The sequence below is a fragment of the Orcinus orca genome, chromosome 16 (assembly GCF_937001465.1).
Source record: "Orcinus orca chromosome 16, mOrcOrc1.1, whole genome shotgun sequence".
NCBI classification, from domain to species: Eukaryota; Metazoa; Chordata; class Mammalia; order Artiodactyla; family Delphinidae; genus Orcinus; species Orcinus orca.
In genome coordinates this window covers 51,092,167-51,103,149 of record NC_064574.1, presented here as the reverse complement: position 1 = coordinate 51,103,149, position 10,983 = coordinate 51,092,167, and the positions used below count along the sequence as shown (strand labels likewise).

The 10,983-nt window shown below is 60.4% G+C and overlaps 2 protein-coding genes across 3 annotated transcripts; both read right to left on the bottom strand.

Moving 5' to 3' along the window:
- Positions 1-454: 454 nt before the first annotated feature.
- SYNGR3 (synaptogyrin 3) lies at positions 455-4,694 on the bottom strand. The gene is made up of 4 exons (XM_004270313.4): positions 4,563-4,694; positions 2,427-2,664; positions 2,027-2,169; positions 455-1,932 (listed from the first exon to the last, which is right to left on the bottom strand). Exons 1-4 carry the CDS (start codon positions 4,659-4,661, stop codon positions 1,723-1,725), a joined length of 690 nt encoding a protein of 229 aa, XP_004270361.1. The 5' UTR covers positions 4,662-4,694; the 3' UTR covers positions 455-1,722.
- GFER (growth factor, augmenter of liver regeneration) lies at positions 4,586-10,949 on the bottom strand. Of its 2 annotated transcripts, none has more exons than XM_033429156.2 (3): positions 10,068-10,949; positions 9,519-9,715; positions 4,586-5,130 (listed from the first exon to the last, which is right to left on the bottom strand). In XM_033429156.2, the coding sequence occupies exons 1-3, from the start codon at positions 10,803-10,805 to the stop codon at positions 5,022-5,024; spliced, it is 1,044 nt and encodes a 347-aa protein (XP_033285047.2). In that variant the 5' UTR covers positions 10,806-10,949; the 3' UTR covers positions 4,586-5,021. The 2 variants fall into 2 exon arrangements, with proteins under 2 accessions (XP_033285047.2, XP_004270362.1); XM_004270314.3 differs by lacking the exon at positions 4,586-5,130 and adding an exon at positions 8,354-8,587 and having other exon boundaries at positions 10,068-10,443.
- Positions 10,950-10,983: the final 34 nt, after the last annotated feature.

Below are 10,983 nucleotides of genomic sequence, written 5' to 3'. Positions count from 1 at the left end.
GAGGCACAGACAAGCTGAGAGACTTGCCCAGAAAGACCAAGCCTGAACACGGCCAAGCCAGCATTCCAGCTCCAGCTCTTACCTGCTTCATTCAACCAGAATGTTATTAACCAATAAGTCAGAAATGAAAAAGTAACTGAGACAAGAATCCCAACAGACAAATTCAAAAGTAAACAAGACCAAGCTGGGGAAATCTCCAAAGGGGAGTTGGCCAGGGAATGTGGCTCTGGATGCTGCATGGTACACATGGTGGTCTCCCAGGAGCAGAAGGCGGTAAGAAGCAGACATCTGGAGAAATCACGACTGCTTTCCCCAGCACTCTCCAGAACATGGGCATCAGCCTGGTCTCCACCTCCCTGTGCCCCTTTCTGGATTCTTGGCCCTGGTGCCCCTCAGGTCCCAACCTCTGGCACTGGAGGGGCAGGAGTAGAAAGGATTCCAAGAGTGTCTGGGCCACAGTAAACTCATTTACAGTCTTTATTGTAAAGAAGCTGCAGTTGGAACATGGGACACTGAAAATACACAATCACAGATTGTTCTTTCAGAAGAGGGAGGGAGAGACTCATATATACAAAAATTGTAAACATGTTCACTTAAATATCCACAAATAATTGGTCTATGCTACAATGTACAGGGTTGTCACTCAACTGCAACTCCAGAGGGAGGCGACTGTCTGTAAAAATGTAATGTGGCAACCACATTTGGTATTGACTTAATGTGAAAAGCCAGCTTTGAGCAATGCATGAGTACTCAGCTATGCAAAGGGACCCCCAACCTTGGGCTGGGCCTTAAAATGGGGTGCAGTGTGGGGAGCTGAGGGACTAGTCCAGGGAGCCGAGGTAAAGGGGTTTGCGGGGAATGGCTGTCTCCAGGGCACGGTGGGAAGGTGAAGCCTCTAGGCCTCTCTCCTCGTGAGGGGTGTGTCCTGCTGGGCACCCAGATGTCTGGAGCCTCCCTTGGGCAAGGTCTTACTGAAGGCCTGGGAGAGGGCTGATGCCCAGGCCTACAGCCATGTTGTGCTTTCCTGGCCAGAGCTGCCCGCACCCCAGCAAGGGCCTGGGCCAAGGCAGGTAAGGGCCGGAGCTGGGGCCACAGAAAAGAGGGGCTGCTTGTGGGGAACTACGAGGTGAAACCTGAAGACTTGACCACAATCACAACATCGACAGGGCTGGGCTACTCTAGTGAGCCTGTAAGAGGAAATGGAGGGAGGCTCCAGACAGAGCACATGGCCCTACAGGGTGAACCACCAGGACAGAGCAAGGACCACCACTACCCACAGGGACAGGGGATGGGGAACAGTGGCCACGGGGTGAGGGTGGTGTCCCTTCCCCCAGTCACCCCCAGTCCAGGGCAGCCCCTGCATCTGGCTATGGAGGGCAGCTGGACCCCTGACACCAGAGTGTACAGGTGAGCCCTGCCTGGCTGGCTCATGAGGGGAATGGCCCGCTGCCTAGGCTGGTCCACTGGAGGCTGAAGGACACGTGCCCAGGGCTGTGCTGTTCTCTCCTCAGGACCTCTGGCCCTGGGCTGGGGACTAAAGGGACTGGAGGAACTTGGGGGGAACGGCCCAGGCACCCTGGAGGCTACCCTCTCTTGGCCCCAGATGGACCACAGCATCCACACGTTGCTGCTGGGCCAGGAGGACCTGAGGGAGGTCCCAGGAAGCCTTGGATCCTGCATTGGTGGGGCAGCCTTTGTGCCTTGGTCTGGGCCTGCTGGCCACTAGTAGGCAGGAACCTGGTACCCTTTGGGGCTGGTGTCCAGAGTCTCGGTGAAGGGCGGGCTCTGGTAGGTCTCGGTGCCCTCCACACCGCTGCCCACTGGGTATCCTGGGTAGGTCTGGCCCGCCCCAGCACCCAGCTGTTCGGTGGCAAAGAGCGACATGTCGGTGCCCAGACGGAACCGCTGCAGGGCCTTCACGGTAAGCGCCGCCTGAGGGGGAGTCCGGGGTCAGCCAGGGCCGACCCTGCCCCGACCCTTACCTGGCCCCAGTCCCTGCCGGCCGCAGGCCGCCGGCCGCACTCACCCAGCTGAGGATGGAGAAGAAGCTGAAGGCAATGGCGGCCCGCGCCGCGTCTGCCGCCTGCGTCGTGCCCGGCCCGGGCGCCGTGCGCTGCCACTGGTTGGTGAGGAAACAAAAGCCCACGAACCACAGGAAGGACCAGAGCCCTGCGGGCAGGTGGGCGGGCGGGTCAAGGGATGCTGCACCGAGACGCCCGGCCCAGCTCTGCCGGGAAGGAGAATCCGCAGACCGAGAACCCGACCCGTCCCGCCCACTCCCGCCCCGCCCGGACCTGTCCCCGCCCCAATCGGCTGAGAATCTACGCGCTCCCTCTGGCCCCGCCCCTAAGCCCGCCCTCCCGACTCCGCCCACCCGAGAAGCCCCGCGCGCTCCCCCAGGCCCTGCCCCTCACGGCCCCGCCTACCTGAGAAGCCCAGGTCCAGCAGCACCGCGCGGCGACGGTCGCGGACGCTGCTGATCTGCTGGAAGCGCACGTCGAGCAGCAGGAACGCGGCGCAGGCGAAGAAGGCCCCAAGGCCGAGCGCGACGCCGAAGCGGCAGGCACCCGCGTTGCCGTTGAAGACGCAGCGCAGCTCCGGGCCGCTGTCGGCGTTCACGTAGCCCTCGTTGACTATGGGCCCGAAGACGGCGATGGAGAACACCTGTGGGCGGTGGGAGCGCTCAAGGCCCTGCGATGGCCCCTTCCTGGTCGAGGCCCGAGGTCTCCTAGCCCACCGTGAGTGCCCATGCCCTCGGGAGTGTCCCTGCGTTCCCCTGCAGCACAGGATCTATCTCTGGGTGGGGGTCTTCGGGGACCCCCTCCCTTAATATCTACCTCAAGTTTAGTAAGTATGGACAAAACATACCATTTAGTGAGCATCAACTGTGCCCAGGCACTGTGCGTAAAATGGCTACATGTGTTTGCTCATGGAATCCTTCCAAACAACCACAAGAGTGCCACTGCTCTTATCCTCTTTGTAGATGGGGAAATCGGGGCTCCAACAAGTGAAGTGCCTTGTGGAGGGTTGCATGGTTGATAAAAGCCAGGGCTGACATTCAAGCTGGGTCCTCTGTATCTTGTGGAGCCCGTAGTGTCCCCCATGGCCCACTCCAGAGTGTGGGAACAGGAGCTTTCACCTGGACCAGTGATCCCCAGGCCTGAGTCAGCAGGGCTAGGGGAAGTAGATGTGGAGTCAGGCAAGAAGGGTGGGAGTATGGGGGGGGGGCAGGCAGCAGAAGGTCAGCTGCACAGAGCTGTCAGCCAGGACCTGAGTGGAACCTACCCTCAGCATTTGGGAGCTGTACAGCCTCGTTTCTTAGCATGCCAAATGTAGCAGGCACAACTCATGGGGTGCTGGGGACAGGAATAATACCCACCCACCATCCTGCACTTTGTGGGCACTCCAGGGATGATGGCCCCACATGACTGTGGCTAATTAACACCATCCATACATGCTTGGGCTTAAAAGGCGACACTGTTGACCTCTGGGGTTCAGTCAAACCTCAGTGCCCTGTGCCCACGAGGGCTGGAAGGCAAAGGAGTGTGGACCACAGTCCTTTTAAACCAGAAGCTGCTCTTTGAGCTCTGGGCAGCCCTATATTTCTAAAAAAAAGACCTCTAATTTCAACTTCATTTCTCTCCTTTCCAGCCCCAGCTCCTAGAGACTTAGTCAAGAGTGAAACCAAGGTGCAAGATATGGACACGTACCCACAGGTTGGTCCACAAATCAGGTCAAAGCTGGGACCAGAACGTAGGGTCCCTACTTCCTGGTCTGGCCAGTCACTCCACCCAAGGGCCCCTGCCCCACTCTGGGCACCGCCCTCCTGGAACACAGGTGAGTATGTGCCACCACCAGCCACCACCAGGTGGACAAAACCCAGAACTCAGCATTCCACCTTCCATCTCTCCTGCCTGGAGGGATGGGAAGGAGGAGCAGGCCACTGGGCCTAAGGTTGCCCCAGTAGGCTAGGCTGCCTCTAAATCTGCCCCTCCCACACCACCTCCAGGAAGCCTTCTCAGTGTAGAGCCCCTTCCAGCTGCCCCACTCAGAGGATTCCCAGAGCACACCCCCCAACTCACAACTGCAACTGGGGGGCCTGGGAATGGCCAGCTCCCTTCGAAGGAGCCAGGAGGATGTGCGTGCAGAAGTAGGGGGTAGGCTCTGCCTGATTCTCTTGGCTCCGGTAGCCCTTACTCGTGCTGAGGCTGAGCGCTCAAGCCCCTCCGCGAATCCCGCCCCCACCCCTGTGCCCGCTTCCAGGGTGTAAGCACATGAAAAACCGAGCGAGGGCTGAGGAAGGGGATTGAGTTAGACCTAAGGAAGAATTGAGAGGTGGGTGCGGCGGGCAGTGACCTCTCAAGGTACCCGGCTGTCGCCGCCGGCCCCTCCCCCGCCCGCAGGTGGGCGCGCCCTGCCCGGTGACGTCACCCCAACCTGCGGCCGGCGGGGGAGGGGCCGGCAAGGATGAGGAAGGGGGCTAGAGGCAGGTGATAGGGATGAGGGAGGCGAGGCGAAGTGGGACGGGGTATCGGGGCGGGGCTTGGGCCGGGGCCACTCACCCAGGACGCGATCCGCAGCAGGGTCTGGGGCCGCCGCGCGAAGCTCACAGGGTCCAGGGTGGCCCCTGCGCGTCCCGCGCCGAACGAGGCTCCCTCCATGGCCAGCCCGGGCGGGCCGCGTGTCCCCGGCGCCCTCTGTCCTTCTGTCCGTCGGGCCGACCCCACCCGAGGCCGCCCGGGGCTGCTGCCGATGCTGCCAGTGCTGCCGCTGCCGTCGCCGCCTTCCGGGAGTGCGCGCCGGCCGCGGCGGGGGCGCGCGGGGCGGGACCGAGCCTACACCCCTCCCTCTGGTCCACGCGCGCAGGGCTGGAGCACTCACCTCCCTCCACCTTGCCCACCTTCCACCCCACCCCACCCACTCTCACCGCAAGACCAGGGTCCGAGATGGAGACCATCCGCCAGGTCCCCATCAGGAGGCGGGGTCAAGGGGCTGAGTCCCCCACGGCCACTCACAAGTAGTCAGGAGTCAGCAGGGCAGGTGGACACTGGGCTCAGCCTTTGCCGTAGCCACGTGGGTGGACAGACCGACATGACCCCACTCCTCTGTACAGGGCCCTTTCCTGAGTGCCTAAGGAGGTAACAGGTCCAAGGGCTCCAGCGTCTCCCCCAGCCCTCAGGGAAAGGGAACCCAGCTTCCTGCCTCTGGTCCCCATAGACCAGAGGGAGGTTACTGGGGCCTTTCCCATGACTTCCCACTGCACCCTAGCTTCTCCTTCACATTCTATCCTCCCTAACAGGGAGGGAGGATGGCCTCTGCCCTCAGGGGCACTTGTCCAGGCAGGCAGAGCCCAGAGGCACACATGGGTGGGAGTTGGGGCATCTCTGCTCTTTTCCTGTGGTTGGATGTTGTCATTCCGAGGGTGCTCACTGAGCCCTGCACACTCCTGGGTCTCCCCAACTGACTTTCTGCTGACATATTTAGTTTTGGGCCGAGGAGTGGGGAGAAGCATCAGAGATGGGGAGTTGGAAGAGTGGGTACCTAGCTTCCCAGCACCCCCGCTGGGTCTTCGCCACAGATGGCCCAGCTCCAGGTTAGACAAGGTCCCTTCCTGCATGTTCCTTCCAGGCCAGGCTGGCAGGGGCCCAGATGACTCCTGTTTCTGTCTAGGACATTGAGGAAAGTCTGCATTTGTTGAGCATTTACAGTGCCAGGTGTTTCACCACGACCTGTGGAGGCAGGGACTGTTTTACTGCCATTCTTCAGATGGTAAATAGGCAAGTGGGAATTCCCTGGTGGTCCAGTGGTTAGGACTCACGCTTTCACTGCGGAAGGCCCGGGTTTGATCCATGGTCGGGTAACTAGGATCTTGCAAGCTGCACAGTTGGCCAAATTAAAAAAAAAAAAAAAAAAAAGGGCTCCCCGGTGGCGCAATGGTTAAGAATCCGCCTGCCAATGCAGGGGTCACGGGTTCGAGCCCTGCTCTGGGAAGATCCCACATGCAACGGAGCAACTAAGCCCGCGAGCCACAACTACTGAAGCCCGTGTGCCTGGAGCCCGTGCTCCACAAGAGAAGCCACTGCAATGAGAAGCCCACGCACTGCAATGAAGAATAGCCCCCGCTCACCACAACTAAAAGAAAGCCTGTGCACAGCGAGGACCCAACGCAGCCGTAGATAAATAAAAAATAAATAAATAAATAAATAAATTTAAACGAACAAACAAAAGGCAGACTGGTTGAGTTCCTTCATCACACTTAGAAAGTGAAGAGCTGGGATTCAAATCCAGATCCCTACTGAGCCAGGGCAGGTGTGGCCAGAAGTGCCACCCACTAGTTGACTCCATGACACTGCATCCAATCCTATCACCTCTCCCCTGTCAGTGACAGTTTCCTCTCTGTCTCATGCATCATTCATTTCCCCCTTTTACTTGATCATTTACATCAGTGCCTAAACCTGCTCCATTCCTGAGCCCACTTCCCCTCCAGCTATCACTGCTCCCTTTAGTCCCAGGGGCAATGCAGCCACTGCCATCCTGTCCCCATCCTCCTAGGAATACTTGTGATGTCACCCTCTCCTCGTGTTCCACCTACTTCATGGGCCCTTTCTTGTTATCTCTTGTTCCATCTGTGACCTTTGAGCCTTAGGGGTCCCAGGGCATGGTCCTGGGGCTCTTCTCCCTTCTCTATGCTCACTGTCTTGGTCTCCATGCTAACAACTTGAGCCAGAATTTTCCCTTGAACTACAGTCCCACTCATCTTAGCCTGGATACCCTGGAAAACAGAATCTGTGGCAAAGTTAAAGAGTTTTATTGGGAGGTGAAACTTTGGGGAAGCCAGAGTTAGGGAAAAAGTTAAGTGAGGCAGGGAAGGAGGGAGAGCAAACATGGACGGTGTGCTCCTGAGCTAACCACAGCTTTGCTGGCTCCCAGCGCACAGGTGACTCGGGAAAGGCCAGAGACAAGCCCTGTGCTGGGGACGTCCATCTGTAGGAGGAAAGAGCAGTGACTTCTCTGCTGGTTGCTCCCTGCCTCCTATTTCTTTATGTAACCTGGCCCCTTGGGCAGCCCCTGAGGAAGCCAGCACCCCCGTGGGGCCAGTGGGGTAAAGATGCCAAGGAGGCTGTGCCAAAGGTTGGCCCCTGCCCAGGGAGGAGCTGAGACACTATGGGGAGAGGTGAGAGCTGTACAACCACAGGGGTACGGCGCACTGTTGCTGGGCCATTCCAGCTGGGAGCCAGTGCCTGGGAGCAGGTGTGGCTGAGAGGGTGTGTGAAGGCCCAAAACCTGGGTCCAGGTCACCCCCAAACCTGCTCCACTCACAGCCTTCCGCATCTCACTGATACACTGGGCAACTCCCTCCTTCCAGCGGCCAGAACCCCACAGCCACCTTGGGCTCCACCTTCAGAGTGTAGCCAGTGAGGCCTCCCACTCATCCTGGGGCGAGCTTCCCTCTCGGCTGCCACAGGGTTATCTGCCCCCCCTCCTCTCGCCCACACCTGCCTCATTCCAGCTCAACAGCCAGAGGGACCTTTCAAAAGTCACATTTTGCCGTTCCTCTGCTTCAAACCCTCCACTATGTTCCATGGGAGCTGGGTGTTAAAACCACATCCTTGCTGGGGCCTTGAGGACCTCCTGCCATGTGACCTCCCCTCACCTCTCTGATCCTCCCTTGGCTCCAGCAACTCAGCCTCCTTGGTGTTCCTGGAACATCCTGGCCCACCCTTGCCTTGGAACTGCTCCCTCTTCCTAAGGAGCCAGAACCCAGATAGGAGGAAGCAGGAGACCACAGAGGGACGAGGGCAGGCCCTGTCCATCGTTGCAAATCCCAGCACAAAACACACTGAGGCCAGGTCTTCAGTCACTTCTCCAGCATTTTATTTTTGGTCTCAAGCTCCACGGAGCCTCCTCTGACAGGCCTGGGACGGCTCTGTGAGACCATGAGCCAGACAGAAGGCGCACAGCAGAGCTCAGCCCCCAGGCCTCTTTCCTGAAGTGCAAATGGCACACAGCCTCTGCAGCTACCGTCCCTGTTGTACCCCTAGCTGTCCCTAGCTACAAGATGGGGAGACAGTTGCCTGGTCCGGAGGGGCGAGACAGGGGAGCCCAGCCAGGCCTGTCACCTTCCTATGCGGGGAAGTAGGCAGCAGGGTGTCAAGTGGGCGGGAGGCCAAATCCTAAGGAAGGGACAGCCTAGGCTGCTCCTGCCTCCTTCACCTGCAGCACCACGGGGCGCGGGTTGAGGAGGAGGCCATCGGGGTGCCTGCAACGGGTACCCCCACTTACACTCAGAACCTGAGAGGGAAAGGGCTCCACGGGTAGCGTCTGGGGACCACCCAACTGAGACAAGGCAGGCTTTGGCTCTGACACGCACTTTAATAAGCCCCACCCTCTCTGGCCAGGCCGCCTACAGGCTCTGGCTGCCCTCTAGTCACAGGAGCCGTCCTTCCAGCCGTCGCGCCAACGCTCGTCCACCAGCGAGCAGTTGAAGTCCGGCTTGCCTAGCTTGCGGTTCACCTCGTTGTGCAGGCGGCATAGCCACTGGGTGAAGCAGGCCCGAGTGCGAGTGTCTGGCTGGTTCCTGCATATCCTGCGTGTGGGGGAGCACAAGGAGAAGGATGGCAGGCAGTGCTCCCACTGTCCCCGCCCCACCAGATCCTTGCCTGCTCAATTCAGGGAGGAGAGCTGGGGCACTGCTGTGAGCTACACCCAGAAGTGCCCTCATGCTCTGAATTCCCAGAAGGGGGCAGACCCTGCAGCAGCAAGGCCTGGTGGACTCCTAGGCCTGCTCAAACCCTCACCTCGGGAGCTTTGCAAACCCTGGCAAGAGCCCTGGGCAAGACATTGAGGCAGAGGCCTCAACTTTACAACCTGGTAACAATCAGGAATCCTCACCCCAGCGTCCCTGGCCCCAGGCAGTGTATGGAAGGGGTGGGGTTGGCATAAAGGCAAAACTGAAAAACAGATCTGTTTCTTAGCACCTGTGGCCCTGCTACATCAGCTCAGCAAGAGACCTTGTTCTAAATGCCCAGGCTTCAAACAGCAAGGGCTGCCCTGCCCCCCACATCCAGCCCAGAAATGCCATGGGTGCCAAACAACAGTTCTTGGGCTCCCCAGTGAAGAAAAGGTGGCTCCTGGAAGCAACAGCAATGAGTTCCCAAGGTCTTGAAATTGGCAGTTCTGCTCCAGAAGTTAGGCAAAGTGGAGTCCTCCGAAACCTGCCAGAGCCTCCATCAGTGCTAAGCAAGGGATCTCATGAGGGAAGCCCTCCCTGGGAGCCTTGTGGCTGCAGAAAGAAGCAGTACCCAGTAGCAGCCCCAAACAGCTTGGCCTTTGAGGAGGAAGAAGATGGCTCAGATGATCCAATCCCTTCTCTGTTGGTGGTCCCTGCTCTCAGCAACCCTCTGCCACCTCTGCATCTTATTTCTCTAGGCTCCCCTTTATGACATCAGCCAGGGGCCCCAGGCCCAGGCTCCAGGTGGGATGCTCTGCTGCCTGCAGACTGTGCAGACACAACTTACCTTTTCCTTATGTCTTCAGCACACTCCTCACACGGGTAAAACTTGGAAAATAAATGTATGAACTGAGCCATATCTTGCTGCTGTTCTGGGGTGGGCAGGTCGGGATAGTAGGCCGCCAGGGTATGGAGGACAGACCAGCTGTGGCGGCCCAGTTCCTCGCGATCCGGAGGACAATCTTCCCTAAACTTGCTGTCCCGCTGCGGAAGGAGGCCGATAAGGGTCAGTTCGGTTTTCCCCAACCAGAAACCTACAAAGCTCCCCTTTTTCCCCCACCAGCCGCAGGCCCGCTGACTGGAGACACAAGTCCTGAGGCCGATCCAGCCCACATGTGGCTAAGAGCCGAAAGGCCTGGGCTACCTTGGGGGCAAGGTTTAGGAACAGCCAAACCCGGGAGGCAAAGTCTCTCAGGCTTAGGGCCTGTGGGAACGCTCGGCCTGGGCCTTGGGAAGTCGGCCCGGGGTGCTTGAGAACAACGTGTGGGGGCCGGGGCTAGGAGTCAGCAGGGCTCGCGGGCCTCTGAGGGGAGGTGGCGCCCCCCCGCATCCGCACCTTCTGCTGTGTCCGCATCCACGACTTGAAGTCCACGCAGGCCCGGCAGGGCAGCCTCCGGGAGGCGTCCTCGGCGACCTGAGAATCGGAGGCCGGCGCCTGGGATGGCGTCCGGGCCGAAGAGGCGGAATCTCTCCGCCCCGCGCCCCGGCCGCGCGCGTCCGTCACCAGGTCGTCCATCACCTCGGAGCGCGCGCCGCCGGGTAGGAAGGAGAATAGGTTCCCACCGCCGAAACTCCCCCGCTCGCCGGGCGCCGCCATGTTGCCCGCGCAATGCCTGCCGGGCCAGGTCGGCCTCCAGATGGGCTTCCAAGTCGGCCTCCAGGCCAGCGCGCGCGCCGCCGCCAGGGCGCGGCCACAGGAGCCGGGCGCGCGCGCCGCGGGCGCGGGCGCTGGGGCTGAGCCGGGGCCGGGGGTGGGGGCGGGGCCCGGGGCGGTATCCGGCATGGAGGCGGGGCTGGGGGCATTGGTCTGCGCCCGGGAAGCGGCAGAGACAGGGGTCCGGGCTAAGGACGCGTCGGAGACCCGGGTCGGGGTGTGCGCGGAACCGGAGGCCCGAGTCCTGGCCGCGCCCCTGGGCCTCGTTCCACGGCCTGTGCCCGACCTGCGTCGTCCGTGTCTGCGCTCCAGCCTCCTCCAGTAAAAGAGCAGCGTGCTGTGGAAGACGCGCCCTGGCCGTGCCGCGGCCTCGGGCTGCGGCCTCGGCCACGTCCGTGTTACGGTCTTCGATGCCCCCATTGCTTCGCTCTGACTGTCCCGCGTGCCCGCGGCTCTGTGCCCTCAGTTGGGGGAGCGCCCAGCTGGGCCGTGAGCGCACAGAGGGCGTGCTGTTGGTGCTGGGGGTCCACGGGTTCCACTTTGGCGACCGGCGCCATGGCAACGGGCGCCTGGCAACGCGGGGCAGGGCCGTGCCTGC